Source organism: Lithobates pipiens, unplaced genomic scaffold (assembly GCF_037356315.1).
Source record: "Lithobates pipiens isolate NorthernLeopardFrog02 unplaced genomic scaffold, aLitPip1_a1.2 Scaffold_8, whole genome shotgun sequence".
NCBI classification, from domain to species: domain Eukaryota; kingdom Metazoa; phylum Chordata; class Amphibia; order Anura; family Ranidae; genus Lithobates; species Lithobates pipiens.
The window spans coordinates 522,599,079-522,622,676 of record NW_027507903.1 but is presented as its reverse complement, the minus strand read 5'-3'; the positions used below and the strand labels follow the sequence as shown (position 1 = coordinate 522,622,676).

General features: G+C 40.8%; 1 protein-coding gene across 3 annotated transcripts in view; it reads right to left on the bottom strand.

Moving 5' to 3' along the window:
• Positions 1 to 23,598, bottom strand: part of SLC23A2 (solute carrier family 23 member 2) — a 246,869-nt gene that overhangs the window by 23,561 nt on the left and 199,710 nt on the right. For all 3 annotated transcript variants that reach the window (XM_077469482.1, XM_077469484.1, XM_077469483.1), the window contains 4 exons: positions 22,081 to 22,148; positions 15,580 to 15,761; positions 4,836 to 4,956; positions 2,225 to 2,381 (listed from right to left, as the gene is read on the bottom strand). In XM_077469482.1, the coding sequence (XP_077325608.1) occupies positions 2,225 to 2,381; positions 4,836 to 4,956; positions 15,580 to 15,761; positions 22,081 to 22,148 (528 nt within the window). The remainder of the gene's footprint in view (positions 1 to 2,224; positions 2,382 to 4,835; positions 4,957 to 15,579; positions 15,762 to 22,080; positions 22,149 to 23,598) is intronic.

Below are 23,598 nucleotides of genomic sequence, written 5' to 3'. Positions count from 1 at the left end.
AAAAAGAAACTTAACAAGCAGGGTCCTGACCCAGGAGGTGGTAATGTTAAGGGCAGCCAAGCTAGATTGTTAGATTTCTCTAGTTCAGACAGCAGACTGAACAGTGTGAATAAAGAAATAAGCACTGCCCGGTCGTGCAGCTGCCTAAATACCCTATCTGATAGGATGCCGTCAGGGCTCAGCCTATCATTTTTCACTTAGATCAGTCAATGTTTAAATCGACTTGTGTTGGGCATTATGGGCCACCCACAGCCTGGAGTTTGGCCAATTCAGCAGGAATTGGCTGAAAATTACCAGCTTAAGCCAGGAAATCACAGAATAATCTTCCTCACTAGAAAACACAAGAACGCAGGCTAAATGCTTTGATGGGTAAAACCGTACACACATTTTCTACATAGCCATTTTCCTGGAGTCCTCTTTAATCTATCACTATATTTTGAAGGGAATGTTTAGTTGATGGATACTAGAAGGTGGGCATTAAAAAGGGGAAAATAAAAGTATTGAAGTTATACTAACTGCAGCCAAAACTTTTTTTATTAAATAGTTATAATCTCTGCCAGCTTTGTATTGCCATCCAAGACCCCAGTGAGTGGACGATCTCTTGTATTTAAATCTACTAGTCCATCTAACACTCCCCTCCCCCAATGACAATGATGCTGTCCAGAGGTGCCCTTGTGCTCCTTCATCCAGAGAGGATGCACTACAGGAGGTGTGTTACTGGCCAGATCACCAGGTGAAAACTGAGGGGGAAAAAAAGCTTAAAAAAGAAAATGAATGCAGCCATCACATCTAAGGACTGGCAAGCTGCAATTTATTGAACTTTTAGTTTTGGGTTTAATACCGCTTTAAAAACAGGTGACTCAATAAGGTGACTTTTTTTTGCCTTTTATAAAAAAAAACAAAAAACAAAAAACAAAAAACAGCTTGGTGAAACAATACTGCAGAAAGTGTTAAGCATGCCCATGGAAAGAATGTTTGTTCTGTGGTGTGGAATGCTGGATTTACAAATTTAAACAGCAAGCCAAAAATAAAGGTGGGAGATGGGTTATGAGTGCTCACTTTAGTGTAACTCTTGCAGTACATATAAAACACTTGGATAAAAACAGGAAATATGCAACATGACATTTTTTTTTGACAATTTGCTACAGATTTCATCTTTTAAGAGTACCTGTCATCCCCACACAAACCATAGAGCAGTGCTGTGAGATGGACCAGCATCATGCACATGGTGCTTCATGCCACCAGTTCCTAATGAAGGTGATGAACCAAAGCATAACTGCTTCCATCCTCTATGGGGGACAGGTAAACATTAATGCAATAAAGATTAAAAACTTAACAAAAAAACACACAATAAATCCAGAGAAGAAACACAAACTATGGGAATTAATAAAAAAAAAAGAAGCTGCAAAGACCATATCAAAGGACATGGGTTTAAAAAATCTGCAGTAGGTTATCATTAACAGTCTACTGCATCAACAACGGTCGTGAATAGAATAATCGAATGGGTCCCATCTGGCTAGATATAAACAAATACTGGACCCCATTCATCAAAGTGTCTGCGGAAGACCAGTTTTTGCTACATGTAACAACCAATCAAATTCTCATTTTCTATATCAGGGACAAAAGAAAAAATTCAGAATGGTGGTTAAAAGAAACAACAATGACTTCCTTCAGCTAAGTTAAGGCAAAGTGCCCATTAGCAATTTGCAACTTCTTATGTTAAAACACAAATTACCAAAGGGTAAAACTCTTGTAGTCCATTACCAAATCATGGAAGTTCCTTCCTTTCATTATACTACATCTTTGCAGACTATATTTACTAAATCCCATGTTTGAGGACAAACCTGTCATCAACAAAATCACCCATTTCAGAAGCCTCCAACAGGAGCAGTCATTGTCACATTCATAGGCCCCGCTCTACATTCTGGGTGGTGAAGCTGAACTTATTGAGCTTCACTTGTAGCCCCCGTATGCTACCAATGAGGAGAATGGCTGCTTTCATCCAAGGTTTCACTCTTGGGCGATTTGCATTGTGACAGAATTTAGTAATACAGCATAAAGTAATGATGCCCAACACCATGCAACCATTCAGAAACCAGCTTTTACCTAAACTGAGAAAAAGTGATCTGTGACTGGTTGCTGGGGAATGCTGAGCATCTTTGCAATCCTACTACATAAGCTTTCAGAGCATTAATAGACGTAATATTTATAGAATACTACTCACATGGGTAGGGAACTTTAAACCAAGGAGCTACAGTCAGAACTCCTTTCCTGGCATCAGTACGGGCATAAAACCCATATTTGGTATTATCTGGTGGAAAAACATCCGTCACAGTAAAGATAAAGCACAGCAACCAGGACACAAGGATTGCCATAATAATCTGAAAAACAACACAAATGTATGTAAATAATGAGCAAATAGAGATAAAGTAACAGCACAAAGCTATGGGCACATTGTACAACCATCCACCCACCAACTCCTTATAATCTTCCAGAAATAAAGCCCATAATTAAAGGTGGTAGCTGGTCTCTCTGATCTTTCCTACAAAATCCTAATTAAACCTGGCAATACGCATAGTTTTTTTTTTCTTCCTGTTCACCTAACAGTGGATAGAAGAGTCCCCCTGCTAGGACAGTGGATGCAGTTGCTGATCGACAAAAGGTTTTCCAGCCTGTCCCTTCCACAGAAGTCAATCAAACTGACAGAAGTTTGATAGACTTCTGTTGAGCGGGAGCAGTCACACTGAATGAAATTTGGCCAGTCTGTGCTGAACCGGACATATTTTGATTGGAGTATGGCCAGCTTAACATGTCACACTCTTGCAGCTATTCATTCCATGTCTTGGAGAATCCATCAGGTGTCCCAGGACATGTGGCATTTCCAATCTCATCTTCAACTTGAGTTCCCAGAAATAAATCAAGATATTATGGGACTTACCACCAGCCAAACAATATGGTAATTATGTTTCTGTGTGGCTGGTCTTTAAGAATGGACATGTGAACTCAATACACAAGTGCAACTCTACAATACATGACTAGACCATTTAGACATATTATGAATGAAAACAACAGCCTCCATGGGTGTCCTCTACTGAGTCCCCCCCATCCCTCCCTGCTTGTAGATGTCGATATAGAGGGATAGATAGTCGCTCTGCCTGCACTGTAAGTTATGCGGACCTTATATTTGTATTTTGATTATTTTTTTGTTTATTCGCTCTTTTATTATGTAATTAGACATACATCAATATATATATATATATATATATATATATATATATATATATATATATATATATATATATATATATATATATATATATATATATATATATATATAATAAACCTTCTCATTTCCATATTGTCATTACAATGTACATTTGCTCTACCTTTCTTCCCCCACCCAAAAAAAAAAAAAATTGTATTTCGATTATTAGCACCCCTTATGTGCATTGTTTTTTTGGTGGAGGGTCTTGGAATCGCTCTTGCTTTGATGTGCTGTCCTGCTTTAATATTTTGTACTACTCTGGATTGCTCAATGTCCTCTCTTTTATACTGGATGTATAACCTTTGTTAGTTTGTAGTTCTTGATTTTTTTCCCCCTGATTTTGTGATACATGGTGTCTTGTTTGTATGTAAACCATGAAAAATCTATTTCAATAAAAAGTATCAGATTTAAAAAAAAAAAAAAAAAAAAAAAGAAAGAAAGAAAGAAAGAATGAAAATACACCTAAATTGTAAATTGTGATTGTAAATGGCAATTTTTTTTCCTTAAAATAACAAACACGTCATACTTACTTGTGCAATGGTTTTGCACAGATCAGCACCAATCCTCCTTTACTCAGGTCCTCTGCTGGCGCTCCTGGCTGCTCATCCCCATAAAGTAACTCCACAGCAAACCACTTAGGGGCACTTGTGTGTTCTTGCTCCCAAGCTGCGCGCTGTGTGTCTATAAGACACACAGCACAGGGCTTGGTCCCGCCCCCCACTCCCTCCTCACTGGCTGTGATTGACAGCAGCAGGAGCCAATGGCTCCCTCTGCTGTATCTGAGCCAATGCGGTGTCCAAGTTGCACTGTGTGTCTGTGGACGCACACAGCCCAGCTCGGGAGTACACCCACATATGTGCAACCATAGCAAGTGGCTTGTTATAGGGTCACACAGAAAAGAGCGGAAACTGTTTTTTAAGCCTAATTTCACAGACTTTCAGATACCGAGTTGGAGGAAGTGTATAGACTATAAGAGTAGTAATCACTGCACTTTTCTTCCTGCTGTGGGAGAAGAACCTCCACATGCTGTCAGGAAAAGGGAAGTTGTTCTCTTTGCAAACGTGTAACATATTACCCTTTAAATATGGCCGCAACATGTAACATGGTCTAAAAAAAAAATTGAGGTAGCCTTTAGTTCTCTACCCAAACAAATTCTGCAGCTGTTAATAAAATAAAAGCTGGTAATCTTCGTTTAGGTATTACCTGTTATGGGATGAAAACTATCTCCTAAATGTGTTTCTGAACTGTCTCCCTCAGTTGATGGAGACTACAAGCATGGTGCCAACACACATTGCACAGTCTGCTGGTGTTACCATCAGCAAGCCATAGCAGAACAATAATGTAGTCAACACTGGAGAAAAATCACGTAGACAGAAGTGGATGAAGAAGTTGAAGGAGATCAGCAACACAGAGGTGCAAGCAAGGATGAAAATGGTAATAACAGTATTTTATGGGGGGGAATAATCAACATGTGGCTTTATTATTAAAGTAATACATGGTGATCCTGCCATGAAGGTCCATGTTCCGGCCCTACTAAAATATAATAATGCTAGGTAACCTCTGAACTTACCGGGAACATTTTAAAGAGCTGAAACTTGTATGCTGTCCATCCTTTCTTGGACTTGTAGACGGGAAGTGGTAGTTTGACATTCCTGGCATACTGGGAGAAAAGCAGGACCAGAAAGATGGTGCTAATGGAAGAGAAACAAAAAGCATAAGTGTCCCTTCAATTTGTCAGTTACAGACAGAGAAAGAGGGAGGCTGCTATATAGAGTAAGATGGAATTAGTAAATTAATAATATCAACGGTTAAACAAGAGCACTTAAACCCCAGACATCAAGAGAATATACAGTAATGACCAAAAACATTGGCACCTCCATTTCTGTCAGATAATGCACTACTTTATCTAGAAAAATTATGCAATTACAAATGTTTAGGCATTCTCATGTTTATGTCTTTTGTTTGTATTGGTAGGACACATAAAAGTGGGAGGATCAAAAAGACAAATCTGGCACATTCCATGCAAAACTCCAAAAATGGACTGGCCAAAATTATTGGCAACTTCTCAAAATTGTAGGAAAGAATTGCATTCCAGGTCTGTGATGCCCCTGTAATTTGCAATTAAACTCAATATAGATGTCACACTGGCAACCAGTTAAAATAATGAAAACTATCTTTTTGTGTGTCTCTGTGTGCTGCGCGAAGAGAAGAAAGAGCAGCAAAGAATTGTCTGAGGATTTGAAAACAAAAATTATGGAAAAGTATGGACAATCTCAAGGTTACAAGTCCATCTCCAGAGATGCTAAAGAGGTCACGCTTTTTCACCTTAATGCACCGTGTGGGCACTGTGTGTGTGTGTGTGTGTGTGTGTGTGTGTGTGTGTGTGTGTGTGTGTGTGTGTGTGTGTGTGTGTGTGTGTGTGTGTGTGTGTGTGTGTGTGTGGGGGGGGGCAGATTAACTATTTTCATATTACTGGGTTTAATAACACTTTAAAGGGGTTGTAAACCCTCGTGTTTTTGCACCTTAATACATCCTATGCATTAAGGTGAAAAAACTTCTGACACTGACCAGCCCCCTAGTTTTACTCAACTGAGCCCGTTTGTTCCCTCAGCAGAGACGCGCTCTTCCTCTCTGCCTGTTGTCTCAGCTTTTGATTGGAGAGATTGATAGTAGCGCAGCCATTGGCACCCATCAGGGCCACTCTGTGCAAAACAAACTGCACAGTGGAGACAAGTATAAAATGTTTATTTAAAAAAAAAAGAAAAAAAAAGAAGAGGGTTTACAATCTCTTTAATATTCCTGTGTCCACTATGCGCAACATTGTCAAGAAGTTTACAGCCAATGGCACTGTAGCTAATCTCCACTGACAAAAGAGAAAAATTGAGCAAAGATTGCAACAAAGGATTCTTAGAATGGTTAGATAAAAGAACTTCGATCAACTTCTAGACAAATTCGAGCTGACCTTCAAGCACAGGTTGCAACTGTGTCAGCTTGCAATATATGTCGCCATCTGAATGAAAAGGGAGGCAGACCCAAGAGGACCCCCACTTAAAATAGCTTTTTATTGCAAAAAATGTGCACTCACATGTATTGCCACATAAAACAGGCATGTAAAGCACCGGTAGTGGTGGGTTATCGTAGCATCGTTTGTGCACACACTGTGCACAGGATGGCCAGGATGACAAAACGCTGGAGAGTACTGAACTGGCCAGCAATGAGTCCAGATCTGATTCCCATAGATCACCTGTGGTGAGATCTTAAAATAGCAGTTGGAAAAAAGAACCCTTCAAATCTGAGAGACCTGGAGCAGTTGGGGAAAGAAGAGTGGTCCAAAATTCAAGTAGACAGGTGTAAGGAACCCATTGATTTTTACAGGAAGCAATTGGAGTTCGGTGTGTTCTACCAAATATTAAATTGAGGGTGCCAATAATTTTGTCTAGTCCATTTTATTTTTATTTTTCTTGGAATGTGTCAGATTTGTCTTCTTGTTCCTCCACTTTTTTGTGTCATACCAAAGCAAACAAAATAAATTGATTTATTTTCAGAAATATGAAAATGCCTAAACATTTGTAATTGCCACAATTTTCTGCGCAAAGTGGTGCATTATCAGAAATGCAGGAGTGCCAATATTTTTGGTCACGACTGTAAACTGTTGTCATACAGAAAGCTATGAGAATAAAAAATTAATCTGTATTCGATAGCCTGCAAACCAGAAAGTATTCTACAGAACACAATGGGGAGGTTCTGTGCTACCTGATGGATTAAGCATTTTATATTATTTAGACACTAGGAAGACTTTTTATTTACCATTCTATATATCTAAATGTGTTCAGCAGTAATAGAATGGAGTGGAGGGAGAAGGAGGTGGTATCAATAACTAGAAACCCATCAGCTAGATAGAATGCTATGTCAAAAAAGTGAGAGCACACAGCAAACTCTGCTCTACCACTAGATACAACAGCATTGCTCTGGGCATTTATAGTGAAGAAGATATAAGACAAAACAGGTCAATGGTAATACAGTAGAAATGTTTTTCCTCTTTAACAATGGGGAGGATTGATCTTGTTCTTTGTAGAAGAGTTCTGACTCTACAATCCCTTAGCGCAGGGGTAGGAAGTCTTGGCTCTCCAGTTGTTTTGAAACTACAAATCCCATCATGCCTCTGGGAGTCATGCCTGTGATTGTTAGGGTCTGGCAATGTCTCATGGGACTTGTAGTTTCAAAACAGCTGGAGAGCCGAACTGCAGATATCTACAATGTTGATCATTTATTACAAAAGCATCAGAAGATTAAAAACTGGAGCCTCAAGCCAATGCCACAATCTCTGTATCTGACCCTTACATATTTTTTGAACTGTATTCTTATAGATGCAGACCTACTCTGTGAACATAAATTCAACACCCTCCATGGTAATGGAACTTGTCTATCTGCTTCCTTAATCCACCCAACCTGTCCTCAACCCTGAGCTCTTCTCTCCTATAATTTCACTGCTCTGTGAAGCAACAGACCACTGATTGAGGGAAAGCGTTGCCCCTCCCTGTCCCATTATGAGCACTGGTGTTTACGTATGTCAACACACATAAATACAGTAATGTGCAATAGTTTTATGCCGGTATGAAGAAATGCTATAAAGTAAGAATGCTTTCAAAAATATATATGTTAATTGTTTATTTTATCCATTTACAAAATGCAAAGTAAGCGAACAGAAGAAAAATCCGATTCAATAAAATTTTTGGAGTGACAAACCAGCATCAATTCTTTTTTTTTTTTATAAAGATTTTATTGCTATATGTAAACAAGGCACATTGAACAATATGCATATCCAGAATCAATTCTTACACTGGCACACTATTGTACACTTGCACAAAGTCAGGGATGTTGTAGGATTAGAGTCAGATGTATGATTACCATATTTATCGGCATATAACACGCACGTTTTCCCCCCTAAAATCAGGGGGAAATCGGGGGTGCGTGTTATACGCCGATCCCCCTCCTTTCCTAACCTTCTGTGCCGCTCTCGGCAGCTTTCAGGTATTTTTGTCCGTTTTCGGCTATTTTCGGCCGCATTCGGCCATTCTCGGCGGCTTTAGGAAAGCCAAAAGCCACAGAGAACGGCCAAAAATAGGCAAGGGGGGCCAAAATTAGCCGAGAACAGCCGAGTGTGGCCAAAAATATCCGAAAGCTGCCGAGAACGAGCGCCGCCAAGATACACAGGACATCCGCTTTGTATCTCGGCAACGCCATTTTTAAAATTACACTGACAAGCCTGCAAACGACTGACTAGGCTGCAATGCAAGACTGCAAATGACACTGAAAAGGCTGCATTGATGGGCATTTAAATGTTTTTTTTCCTTAAACTTCCCTCCTAAAAGTTTTTTTATTTTAAATTCCCTCCTAAACTTGGGGTGCGTGTTATACACCGATAAATACAGTAACCAATTATACCAAGTAGGTGCTAATGATCATCAATTTCATATGTAGGTTGAAACACAGCCATTGACAAACAAACAGCTGTGTAGGAGGCTTAAAACTGAATGAGGAACATCCAAACTCTGCTACTAAGGTGAGGTTATGGAAGACCGTTTCATGTCACGGGTCATACACCATGACAAGCTTGCGCGCAGCAACAAGGCACAAGGTGTTTCTACTGCTTCAGCAAGATCTATCCCAGGCAAAAATTTCAAAGCAGACTGGGGTTTAAGATGTGCTGTGCTTTTTGAAGAAACACCAAGAAACAGGCAACATTGAGGACCGTAGACATAGTGGTCCCCCAAGGACACTTAAAGGAGGAGTCTAGCCAAAGCTTGTTTGGCTGGACTTCTCCTATGGATCACAGAAGTGCAATTCGTTTTTCACTCCTGTGACCCGTTTTCAGCAGAGAGCAGTCTGGAGTCCGCTCTCTGCTGACGTCACAGGAATCAGGTTAGGTACAGCTTCATCCCGACAATGGGAGTCTGGATCTACCAGATGCCTGGACTGACACCCACCTCAGCCTATCAGTGAGCTGCTGAGACGACTGCTCCTCCCCAACCCTGCAATGAGCACAGAGGGAGAAGAGCAGAGAGCTGTGACTGACATTTCTCAGTGTAGAGGCGCCAGGGGACAGATTCAGCATCCACCAAGGTAAGTATAAATGGGGGGAAAAAAAAATCCTTTACTTTTCTTTTAACCACTTAAGCCCCGGACCATTTGGCTGGCCAAAGACCAGAGCACTTTTTGTGATTCGGGACAGCGTCGCTTTAAATGACAATTGCGCGGTTGTGCGACATGGCTCCCAAACAGAATTGACGTCCTTTTTTTCCCCGCAAATAGAGCTTTCTTTTGGTGGTATTTGATCAACTCTGAGGTCTTTATTTTTTGCGCTATAAACAAAAAAATAGTGACAATTTTGAAAAAAAAAAAACGCATTACTTTTTACTATAATAAAATATCCCCAAAAAATATATATAAAAAAACATTTAGTTTCCTCAGTTTAGGCCGATATGCATTCTACATATTTTTGGTAAAAAAAAAAATAGCAATAAGCCTTTATTGATTGGTTTGTGCAAAAGTTACAGCGTCTACAAAATAGGGGATAGTTTTATGGCACTTATATTAATATATATTTTTTTTACTTATAATGGCGGCGATCTGCGATTTTTATCGTGACTGCAACATTATGGCAGACACATCGGACAATTTTGGCACATTTTTGGGACCATTGTAATTTTTACAGTGATGAGTGCTATAAAATTGCACTGATTAATGTAAAAATTACACTGGCAGTGAAGGGGTTAACCACTAGCTGGCTAGGACAGGGATAAGTTTGTCCTAGGGAGTGATTCTTTTAGGGGGCGTGGCTACAAGTGACACGTCACTGATCACCGCTCCCAATCACAGGGAACAGAGATCAGTGTCCTGTCACTAGGCAGAACTAATGTAAACAAGCATTCTTCCTCTCCATGAGATGATCGTGGGTATCCCCGCAGACATCGAGTCCGCAGGACCCGCGATCCTACTCACGGAGCTTGTGGCGGGTGTGAGAGCATGGCTGGAAATTCAAAGGGATGTACAGGTATGCCCATTTGCGCAGCCGTGCCATTCTGTCAACGTAAATGTACCAGCGGCGGTCGGGAAAGTGGTTAATGTCGCAGATGAAAGACACATCAGGATTTTTCCTTTCAACATTAGAAGATGTCCAGTAGTGGCATCAGCATAGAACTGGCAGAAACCAGGTACACCAATCTACTGTCCAGAGAATTCTGGCCAGACGTGATCTCCATGGAAGAATTGCGGCCATACCTCCGATTGTGGAAACAAGGTTAAGCGTCTCAACTATACACAAAAATATAGGAACTGGGGTGCAGAAAATGGAAGCAGGTGCTCTGGACTGAGGAGTCAAACTTTGAAATATTCGGCTGTAGCAGAAGGCAGTTTGTTCAGTGAAGGGTTGGAGAGCAGTCAATGCCGTTAAGAATTATCTTCAGCATAAAGAAGAACAAGGAGTCCTGAAAGGGATGGTTTGGTCCCCACAGAGCCCTGATCTCAACATCAAATCTTTCTGGGATTACATAGAGACAGGAGGAGGCAGCCTACATCCACAGAATATCTGTGGTTAGATCTCGAAGATGTTTGGAACAACCTACCTGCTGAGTAACTTCAAAAACTCTGTGTAAGGGTAGTTACACCAAATATGGGTTTGATTTAGATTTATCTTCTGTTCATTTACTTTCCATTTTGTTAATTAATAAAAATAAACAACTAATAAACACTTCTATTTCTGAAAGCATTTTTAATTTACAGCATTTTTTCACACCTTCCAAAAATACATGCAATGACTTTCTAATAAACACATAATTAAATGTTCTTCTGTGAAATATTTGTCTAAAAGTTCTGTATTAATGAATCCATTATTATTTGCATAGTGTTCTGTGTTATTTCACTGAACTTCCCAGACACATGACATTTGTGTGGGATTAGGATACAGATCAAATGAGTATAATGCCATGTTTTTCCTAGAAACTGTTGTGTGGTGTATAAACACATTAAGGCCTAATGTACATGGGAAGCTGAGGCAACCGAATCTGAACGCTTTTTTTTTGACAGCTTGAAGCCAGCATTTAAAAACGCCTGTTTAGGCGCGTTTGCATACCGTGTTTGCGTCTAGGAGCGTTTATTTAAGACATCATAAGACCCTCCCAAAGTACAAAAAAACTGTACTATTTAACTATTTCAGCCATTCTGTGAGACCAGAGCGAGTAGCAGCAGCTGAGAGAACAGCAGTGTACTTGTATCTACCACAATTTTGGTGCGTTTACTATGGATCCCATAATGAGCATATGTGAGGAAATGCTCCTGACATTGCTGTTGATGAGGCTGGAAAGACGTCCGAAATTGGGTGCGAGGACCAGAGTTCGCCGCTACTGGGACTCATCCATTGATTGCGCAGCGCATGTCTGTAGGATATTTTTCCAACCTGTATTGAATTGGATCATGGGCTCATTAAGGGTATATGAATGGTCTATGAAGCATTTAAAATAATTTTTTTTTTTCATCATTTGCTATCATTTTTTAAGTTTTGTAATGTAAAAAAATAGGACACCCTTAAAAACGCTTCTAAATGAAAAACACGGCTAAACACTGATACTGCGTCTAGCAAAGTTTGCCGGCTGAAACATTGGAAACTTTGGCGTCTGAACTAATTTTTTTGCCTTTAAAGAAAAGCCTCTAAACGCAACTGCCTAAAACGACATTAAAGGAACCTGTGTGCATGTAAACGTAAGATAACATTGGATGAGTTCAGGGGCAGCTGAAAAAAGCAGCCAACTGCCTCTGAACGTCCGTTTACCAGCAGCAGTGTATATGAGGCCTAAGGCTTCATGTACAGTGCCTTGCGAAAGTATTCGGCCCCCTTGAATTTTTCAACCTTTTGCCACATTTCAGGCTTCAAACATAAAGATATAAAATTTTTATTTTTTGTGAAGAATCACCAACAAGTGGGACACAATTGTGAAGTGGAACGAAATCTATTGGATTTTTGAAACTTTTTTAACTAATAAAAAAATGAAAAGTGGGGCGTGCAAAATGATTCGGCCCCCTTGCGTTAATACTTTGTAGAGCCACCTTTTGCTGCGATTACAGCTGCAAGTCGCTTGGGGTATGTCTCTATCAGTTTTGCACATCGAGAGACTGAAATTCTTGCCCATTCTTCCTTGCAAAACAGCTCGAGCTCAGTGAGGTTGGATGGAGATCGTTTGAGAACAGCAGTTTTCAGCTCTTTCCACAGATTCTCGATTGGATTCAGGTCTGGACTTTGACTTGGCCATTCTAACACCTGGATACGTTTATTTGTGAACCATTCCTTTGTAGATTTTGCTGTATGTTTGGGATCATTGTCTTGTTGGAAGATAAATCTCCATCCCAGTTTCAGGTCTTTTGCAGACTCCAACAGGTTTTCATCCAGAATGGTCCTGTATTTGGCTGCATCCATCTTCCCCTCAATTTTACCCATCTTCCCTGTCCCTGCTGAAGAAAAGCAGGCCCAAACCATGATGCTGCCACCACCATGTTTGACAGTGGGGATGGTGTGTTGAGGGTGATGAGCTGTGTTGCTTTTACGCCAAACATATCGTTTTGCATTGTGGGCAAAAAGTTCGATTTTGGTTTCATCTGACCAGAGCACCTTCTTCCACATGTTTGGTGTGTCTCCCAGGTGGCTTGTGGCAAACTTTAGACGAGACTTTTTATGGATATCTTTGAGAAATGGCTTTCTTCTTGCCACTCTTCCATAAAGGCAAGATTTGTGCAGTGTACGACTGATTGTTGTCCTATGGACAGACTCTCCCACCTCATCTGTAGTTCTCTGCAGTTCATCCAGAGTGATTATGGGCCTCTTGGCTGCATCTCTGATCAGTCTTTTCCTTGTCTAAGCTGAAAGTTTAGAGGGACGGCCAGGTCTTGGTAGATTTGCAGTGGTCTGATACTCCTTCCATTTCAAAATGATCGCTTGCACAGTGCTCCTTGGGATGTTTAAAGCTTGGGAAATCTTTTTGTATCCAAATCCGGCTTTAAACTTCTCCACAACAGTATTACGGACCTGCCTGGTGTGTTCCTTGGTCTTCATGATGCTCTCTGCGCTTTCAACAGAACCCTGAGACTATCACAGAGCAGGTGCATTTATACAGAGAATTGATTACACACAGGTGGATTCTATTTATCACCATCAGTCATTTAGGACAACATTGGATCATTCAGAGATCCTCGCTGAACTTCTGGAGTGAGTTTGCTGCACTGAAAGTAAAGGGGCCGAATAATTTTGCACGCACCACTTTTCAGTTTTTTATTTGCTAAAAAAGTTTAAAATATCCAATAGATTTCGTTCCACTTCACAATTGTGTCCCACTTGTTGGTGATTCTTCACAAAAAATTAAAATTTTATATCTTTATGTTTGAAGCCTGAAATGTGGCAAAAGGTTGAAAAGTTCAAGGGGGACGAATACTTTCGCAAGGCACTGTACAAGGGACGTTTTTACAACCTCTCCTGAACGATTTAACTTCACAGATAATAACCCATGTATAAAACGTCTGCTTTGCTGCGTTTACATGCTGTGTTTAGCGGCATTTGCGTTTAGAAGCGTTGCTAAAAAATATAAAAAAAATATATATATATTTTTTTTTTTAAATGCCCAAAAAAACAAAAAAAGCACCCAACTGCCTCTGAATGTACGTTTAGCAGCGTCCCGTGTACATGGGGCCTAACATACATGAAGCATTTATCCAAAAAGCATACAGATAAGAATAGTTTAACTTCATGGTGATGGAGAACAATATTCATATATTTATCATACTCTGATGCTTCCAAGAAGCTTATCCAATCTGCAAATTTAGTTTCATCAAATAAGTTTTGTCACTGTAGTAAAAAAAATAAAAAATAAAAAAGGAGGACAAATGACAATACACGGACATTATGGGGAACATGTGGTCAGGGCACTAATGCAATTTAGAGGAGAAATTCACACAAAAATAAACTAATTTAATTTTATAAACAGCCACTGACTAGCCTGATACCCAACTTTTTTTTTTTGCAAATATAAGTTTATTCAAGAATTTTCACACAAATAGGGTAGAGCCCCCAAATAAGAAATTACAACATAGACAGTGGAGGTCGCAGCCTCCAGGATGTGCAGCACATTAACAGAAATACGACTCCCAGCTGATATAATACATTGTGAATAGTAATTCGACTGTACCATAAACATCCCCTCTGTCGGCTCCGGCAGAGGGGGCCAAAGATATACCAGAGCCAGTCAATGTCTTAGCTTCTAGACCCATAGGCCGGGATCATGACCACAGTGAGCAGTCAGCAGGTCGTATTGATACAAAAAAGAAAAAGTGGGTCAACAATTAGCGCACCCACAAGAGAGAAAAGAGGGGGGGGGTTAAAGATACAGAACAGAAGAGAAGGAAAGAAGGAAAGGAAAAAAAAAAAAGGGGGGGGGGGGTGGAATAAAAGAGAGAAGCAGTGGGAAGGAAGGGGAAGGAGTGAGGGAGGAGGGGAATAAGGGAAGGAGGGCAAGGGAAAGATTAGGGAAGGGGAGTGGAGGTGATTCGGAGATCCCAACAGGAGCGTCTCTTACCGCCCAAGGAGGGCTCTGCCTTCTGTTGAGTACACAAACGTGTTCCAAAGGGACCAGGTCTTTCGGTAAATTTCCTGCCTATCCTGGGCAGTCATTATCAGATCTTCCAGTTTGTTAATTTCTTCCACCCGCCGTAGCCACATCGCCACGGAAGGGGGAGTTTGTTGCTTCCAGAGCAAAGGGATGCAAGATTTGGCCGCATTGGTGAGATGGCGCAGTATTGACCGCGCATATCTCTTAGGGGGTATGTCCGACATATGTAAGAGGAAGAAGGCTGGGTCATTCGGGATTTGCCACTCCGTAAACTGTTGGGCAATGTTTCGGACTGCTGTCCAAAAGTCCAAGAGCTTGGGGCAGGACCAAAAGACATGTATGATCGTACCTCCATCTTCCCCGCAGCACCAGCAACATGCAGATGCGTCAGGGAAGATAAGGTGGAGGCGACTAGGGGTCAGGTACCATCTCGTGAGGATTTTATAATTCAACTCCTGTGTCTTGGTGCATATAGAGGACTTCAGGGTGAACCGATACCCAACTTTTAACATATCCATTTTACCCAGATGTGAAACTTTCCTAAGATCAAAGCTATGTCTAAAAATTTCAGCCCACTTTGTTAAAATATTTCAAATATATTTGTTACATTAATCACATTGCCTAGTTAAGTCAAATACTGTTAAGGCAGAGGACATTACTACTTACAGCATAGCGATACCCCAGTGTTTGCCTGCTCTTTCCCCAGCAGCCTGAAAACCAGACAGACCGATAAGAGACACTGTGGGGGTGATCGTCAGTGGTCCAATATATCTCAGCAGAGCTCCAGGTAGGCCGAGAAATCCAATGACCACTTCTATAAGTGAGGACATGATGATGGCTCCTTGTATCTGTGTTGGATTACAGAATGATTAGGTCACCAAATGAGATATTTAGAGTGTGGTCCAATCTGTTCATGTACAATTCTGGGTAAATTAAATGCATATAGAAAGACACGAAACGTAAGAGGAGACCATTCAAAAGTATATAGCAGCCATTCCAAACTAGAGTTCCTTGAGAGGTTTCTACAGGTTACTTGAGTTGTGGCTGACCAATCTCCCATTTGCTGGTGCTTGCATAGTTCCAGGACCCGGGCCACTTGGCAAAGCCAGCAGCATGACACCATTGCGGTCTTTAAGGGTGGCATTCTGAGCACCAATGTAAGGGTTGCATTCTTCTACAGACCATCATTATAGGGAGCATATTTGCCACTCCAATGAAATGGTTTTAGTTAGGGTTCCCCGATACTAGAGCTGCACAATTAATCGTCAGGAATCGTTATCGCAACTTGACTAAAGTGTTTCACAATTCTTTCTATGCAAAGAATTCTCTCTGCTCTTCTGAAGCCATAGCCCTCAAAAGAAAGGAAGAGAAAAACTGGGCAGCCTGCCAAGAATAAAAACATTCTATATCAATTGAACTTAAGTATAAACATTGTAACAATTTGGCAATGGAATAGACTTTGTGTGTAAGTGAAAAAAGTTTAACCACTTAAACACTAAACCTTTTTCTGCCATTTTTTGGTTTCAAGTTAAAATCATTTTTTTTTTTGTTGCTAGAAATTTATTTAGAACCCCCAAACATTATATATATTTTTTATAGTAGACAACATAGAGAACAAAATGGTGGTTGTTGCATTATTTTATGTCACACTGTATTTGCGCAGTGGTCTTTCGAATGCAATTTTTTTTTTAAAATTACTTTCATGAATTAAAAAAAAAAAAAACAACAGTAAAGTTAGCCCATTTTTTTTTTTTATAACGTGAAAGATTTTACATTGTGAAAATTGTGAGAGAATCATCTTCGTTTTATTCTAAGCAAAAATAATTGTGATTCTCTATTTGGCCAGAATCGTGCAGCTCTAACTGATACCTAAAACGTATTTTTGGAATTGCTCTGGGGTAAAAGGTTATTTAAGACTGGCGCATAGCCATACATGAAAATAGAACTGCAAATAAAATCTAGGATACATGGATTACAATACATAAGGTACACCACTCTCCCCGGAACATACATGCAAAAACAAATAACGTTATGCTTCAAAGCGTGTCATTTGAAAAAAATCATGTAACAAGGCATGCACTCTGAAACCTGGCAGCATAAACCAATACAAACAGTGCACGTAGATAACAAATTACATAAGTGTGACTGAAAGATTTACATTGATTAACAAGACTCTATAATACTCATAGCCTGCATCTAGTTATAATTCAGGGCACCATAAATTTAAATCTAATTTGGGAATCGCAATAATAATTTCTTGATAGCCTAATTAGAACAAACAGTTTGCAATTAAAAATGTATACAATTTGTAAAAGCTTTTTTGGCTGTACTTCTCCTATGGATCACAAGTGCAGGTTTTTTTGTACTCCTTTGAAGCGTTTTTAGCCGGTAGCGGGCTAAAGCCCACTGTCGGTTGATGTCACAGAGCTGGTCTAGGCTCTAAAAAGATCCAGTCCATATGCACAGAAGCCTGGACAGGCTGCTGGCTCAGCTTCTCAGCGAGCCGCTGGGAGACTGGGCCAGCCGCTCCCACCTCCTCCACAGTCCAGGATGGAGGATGTAGCTGCTATTACAAAATTGATAGCCACATAGCAAAATGCTAAGTAGTACTCTGGTTCTTAATGGGTAAACAAGTACTACAATGAGAGCAGTTAAAAAAAAAACGTGATTAATATCAGCAAGTCCCTTTAAGGTGAACAGTTTGAGGAAACCGACCTCTTGTTCATTTCTGCCACCATGCTCAAAATATATGCTTCCTTACTTTTTAAATCTATTATTTGTTTTTGAATATTGTTGTTAAGCTATCCTATTAATAAGCCATTAGTATTACTAATCTCTTAGCCCTTGTACACACGATCGGAAATTCCGACGGAAAATGTCTGATCGGACCGTGTTGTCGGATAATCCGTCCATCTGACTTTTTCCGTCGGAATGTCCGACCAACAAAGTTTGAGAGCTGGATATAAAATTTTCCGACAATATGATCCGATCGGACTTTGTCCAATCGTTTGTAGAGAATTCTGATCTGACAAAGTGCCACACATGCTCAGATCAAATTACGAGACCAAAGCTATTGGCTACCAGCCACAACGTAGTCCTGACGTAACAAACGAACGTTATTACGTTCCAAATGATCGGATTTTCCGACAACTTTGTCTGACCATGTGTATGCAACACCAGTTTCGGACAAAATCCGTTGGAAAAGATCCGATGGATTATGTGGTCGAAATTTCCGACAGTGTGTACAAGGCCTTAGAGAAGTATGGCCATACTTCTGCAGGAGAACTAAGTGCACTTCTGTGACCCAGATTTGGCCTACAGTCAGCTATCGGCTGATGATACAGAAAAAGGTCCAGATTCTGCAGGGATCCCAGCAATGTGCTGCTGGGAGACTGAGCCAGCCACTCCCACCCCCTCCACAGATCAGCGTTCCAGTGAGCACTGGAGGAGCAGAGTAGGGAGCCGGTAACCGTCAGCTATCGGTTCTCTACCCATTGAAGACAGAAAAGTGAGTAAACAGCGGTCTTTGAGGGCTCAGTGTAGAGGCATCAAATCAATGCTGCAGGCATCTAGGCAAGTATAAATGTTTTTTTTTTGGATTCCCACGCTTCTCTTTTACCAATAGTAGGGTCCACAAACAATTAAATAATAAATAAATAACATAATTTAATAACACTGCAAGTTAACCCCAAAAGCAAACAGTTATATTGCAGCTTACCCATTTTTATATGTTATGGCTGCATTTGTTTCCTTTTTTATTCTTATTATTACACAGGATTTATATAGTGCCAACAGTTTGAGCAGCCCTTAACAAAATTAAGGCAGACATTACAGTTTCATTACAATTTGGTACAAGAGGAATCAGAGGGTCCTGCTCGCTAGAGCTTACAATCTAGGAGGGAGGGTAAATTGATACAAAAGGTAATAGCTGTGGGGAATGAGCTGATGAAGAAAGAAAAACAGTGTATTAGTTAGAAGCAGGATAAGCTTCGTTAAAGAGAAGGGTTTTCAGGGATCATCTAAAGATGGATAGATATTAGGAGACAGTCAGACAGATTGGGGTAGGGAGTTCCAAAGGATGGGCGAAGCTCTGGAGAAATCCTGTAGGCGGGCATGGGAGGAGGTGGCAAGGGAGCTAGAGAGCAGGAGGTCTTGGGAGGACCGAAGAGAGCGACTTGGTTGGTATTCTGAGACTAGGTTAGCGATGTAGCTGGGGGCAGAGTTGTGGACAGCTCTGTAAATTACTGTTAGTACTTTGAATTTTATTAATTGGGTGAGTGGAAGCCAGTGTGGGGATTGGCAGAGAAGGGTGGAGGACACTGAACGGTTAGTAAGGTGGATGAATCTTGCAGCAGCATTCATTATGGACTGAAGGAGGGATAGTGTATGTAAAGGTAGTCCAATGAGGAGTGAGTTGCAGTAGTCGAGGCGAGAGATGACCAGGGAGTGAATCAGAAGCTTGGTGGTGTCATTTGTTAAAAAGGGGCTTATTCTAGAGATGTTGAGGAGGCTAAGGAAGCATAATTTGGACAGTGATTGGATGTGGGCTGAAAGGACAGTTCAGAGTCTAGGGTTACCCCTAGCACCCTGGCATGTGGGGATGGACTGATAGTTGTGCCATTGATCTTGACAGAGAAGTCAGGGGAAGGGGCGCGTGGGGGAAGAAATATTATGAACTCTGTTTTAGATAGATTCAGTTTGAGGAAGTGGTGTGACATCCGGGCTGATATGTCGGTTAGTAAGTCAGTGATGTATGAGGAGACTTATGGGGTGACCTGAGGGGTAGAGAGATAGATTTGGGTGTCAGCTGACCCAGGGAGGATGTGTAGTTCGATAATAGTGGAGGTCCAAGGGCAGAACCTTGGAGGACCCCAACAGTAAAAGGTGTTGGAGAGGAGGAAGTAGAGTTGTAAGCGACACTGAAGGTGTGGTGAGATAGGCAAGATTGGAACCAATGGAGAACACAGCCATGGATACCAAGCAAATGCTCAACTAAATCAAAGACAGCGGAGAGGTCCAAGAGTAAGAGTATGGAATAATGACCGTTGGTTTTAGCTGTTAGTAAGCGGTTTGTGAGTTTTATGAGAGCAGTTTCTGTGGAGTGTTGTGAAAGAAATCCAGACTCAAGGGGATCAAGAAGGTTATTCTCAATAAGATGGTCGCTCAGTCGGTTGTAGACTAAACATTCAAGGAGTTTGAAGCCAAAAGGGAGTAAGGCGACGGGTCTTATGTTGTTAAGATTGGCGGGCTTCAGTGAGGCATTTTTTGGTATGGGAGTGATTAGTGCATATTTCAGAGGGTTGGGGAAGATGCCAGTAGAGAGGGAGAGATTGAAGATATGAGTTAAAGAGTGTAGGATAGAGTCAGAGGGTGACTGTAGTATTTGAGAAGGAATGGGGTCCAGGAGGTTAGGTGGGCATTAGAAAAAAAAAAGTTTATCGACTTCTTCTGTAGTAGTTGGGTTAAACAAGAGTTTTGATTGTACAGGAGGACAAAGAGTGTAAAGTGAGGGAGATACCTGTAGAGTGGAGGAGATCTCAAAACAAATTTTCTCAATCTTATTTTTGAAGTGAATAGCGATCTCCTGGGCATTGAGTAAGTTAGTGGGTGGATTAAAGCATTAAAGGTAGAAAAGAGTTAACGGGGACTGCGTGAGAGGGTGTTAATGAGAGTGATAAAGTAAATCTGTTTGGCAGCGTGGAGACAGGAATGGTATTTTTGGAGGGCAGATTTATATTGGCTGAAATCTTGCTGTGACTATGTCTTACGCCACAGACGCTCAAGAGTGCGGCTCCGTTTTTTGAGGCTTTTGGTAAAGTCTGTCTGGCAGGGTTGTAGCGGTCAGGGCCCGATTCTGTGCGTAGTGAGGGGGGCAAAGGTATCTAGAGTGGATGACAGTGAACTGCTGTAGATAGAAGAAGCCAGGTTGGGCAGGTCAAGAGATTTTGGCATAGAGACAATTTGTAGCAGAAAAAAAAAGAAGAGAAGGGTTAAGATGCCGAAGGTTTCTACGGGTAATTGTTTGGTAGTTGGAAGGCAAAGAGGAGGAAAAAAAGGAGAGAGTAAAACTAATAATGTGGTGATAAGAGAGAGGAAAAGGAATGTTAGAGAGGTTGCGTGGAGTACATAGGTAGGAGAATATGAGGTCAAGGCAGTTGCCAACATTGTGAGAAGCATTTGCCCATTGTTTCAGGTCAAAAGAGGAGGTTAGGTTCAGAAATTTAGAAGTAGCGGTTGTGTTATAATTAACAGGGATGTTGAAGTCACCAAGAATGATTGTTGGGATTTCAGAAGAGAGACAGTAGGGTAGCCAGGCAGAGAAGTCGTTAAGGAAGCTTGATACCGGTCCAGGAGGCCCGGTCACAGCAATTCTCAACGAAACTGGAGCAAATACACCAATACAGTGAGCTGCAAATGAGGAGGGGGCAGAGAGGGGGGTGGATGAAGAATCTGAAAAGTGCTTTGAGGGGATAGATGGATTCCAACACCACCTCTTTTCCGTCCACTAGGCCTGGGAGAGTGAGTCCACAGGAGGCCACCATGGGAGAGGGCAGCAGGAGAAGGATGGTCAAATTCTTGAAACCATGTCTCTGTAATTGCAAGAATGTTGAAGGAGTTTGTGATAAATAGGTCATGGACGGTGGTAAGTTTGTTGCAAACCGAGCAGGCATTCCAAAGGGCACAGGAAAAGGGAAGACTGGCTCTAGGCAGAAGGCATAGAAATTAGATTTCATTCCTCTTCATTTTTAGGCTTTCACTTGGTGATCCAGCCAGTAAGTAAGTTGTTTTTTCAACAGAACAAGCTCTCTTGCAGTTAAGAGGCATGCGACAAACCATTTACCACTGACAGAGGTGGCTAAAATGATCAGATTTTATTTATGTGAAACTTTTCCCAACTTTTATCCCAAAAGGAAATAGGTCTATAGTTTGCCACTTCTCCCTGATCTTTATTTGGTTTGGGGATTGTGCTCATTCATTCAGAGCGGCGTCTCCCTAATAAAGGAAAAAAAGCCTAAAAAGGAAAACCAATACAGTCACATCACATCTAATGGTTGGTAAGCTGCAATATATTACATTTTTGTTTGGGGTTTAATAACACTTTAAATTTCCATGACTCTGAACACCTATTAGAAAGCACTGCCATGTGAGTCAATTCATAGACTGTACCTCTCGTATCCTCGGGTACCATATGTGTTCTGTGTGAAGCAGCTCTGTTCCGTTATAAAGGGTTATATCTGCAACAGAAACAAAGCAAAGGTTAGCTCCTCTCCTAATTATAAATGACCTTTAATCTTCTTGCTGGATAATAAAAATGTAATTTGGCCTGGGCTGAGAATATCCCCTCCATCCATGAAAGGAAATACTCTGTTGACACATACAAAAGAGATTGTCAAACGAAAAGATAAAAGTCTTATATTAATTGAAACCTCCATCAGATAGAATTGATTTTAGATGGATAATTGTTCCAGCTTAACATTGTGAAAGGTAACGGAAGTAGTGACCTTATAAAAGGCGCAGCGTTTCCTTCACAGTCTAATCAGCAGAACGGGGCAGATGCTGGACCAGGATGTATGGTTAAAGTCAGACAACTATGGGTTGCAGGTGAGAAAAATCGCTGGATTCCCCTATCAATACAGTCAGTGTTGAAGGGGGAATCCCTCCAGTGGAGCTATTGGGTTCTTCCAGTGGGGAGAGCCTTCCATGCTGGGAGAACACACAGCGATTATTGCTAGTGGCCAAAGCCGCTGGCAATAATCACATGAAAAATCTGGTAGACTGGTTGTAGCCTGCCCATACATGGTTCGAATCTCAGCCGGTCCCTGCTTTTGTTAAAAGTCTAGAACTCTTGTCAGGTTTTCATTTCTGTATGTGTCTCCGTTTCTTACTTTACCTCACTTCTCATTTGGTGGAAACACTTTCACCAGGGTGGAACATGAGGGTAAATCTCTCCAAAGGTGCCAAGACAGCAATAAAAACCCGAAAGGGTTCTAATCCTTCCCCATTCTAGCAAAACAAAAAAAAAAAACGCTTTGATATACACTTTAACAGTAGTGAGGTTTGCGGCAAAGTTGAGGACCTGGCTTTACTGTCTGACAGGGATGGCTGAAGAACAGTATTGGTTGGCGGAAAATATATGTATTTAGCAAAACAAACAGCCAAGAATTGTAAAGAAAAGTGAAGTGAATGAAAATGACACACAGAAATCTGCTTCTGTTATATACTAATTTGGGTAGTTTAGTCTAGCTAATACTGAATTACATTTATAGGTCTCAGAGCTGTTGCTAGCACTAATTTACTACCATGTTTTCATTCTACAGCTCACAAAAGGTATGAGTGGAATGAAGGAAATGAAAGCTAATGTATATACAGTTACTGGCTCTATATTTAGGACTTCCTAAGGATTGGGAGTATTGTGTAAGAGACCTCCCAACTACGTGAGCCTCCAATCAACAAAATGAAAAATTAACTACTGGAAATTCCCACTGAAATGATTCCCAGGGTATGTTCATAATAAGAAGTCCTGACCTCTGACCAATTTCCATGAGCACATTATTTCCCCATTTCCATCCACAGGCCATAGATAGAATATGAAGAATACATAAATAAGAGATAACAGTCACAAGGATTTATAAGGCCACAATCAAATAAATAAAGGTTTACGCTCAGTGGTATCTATTTGTTTAG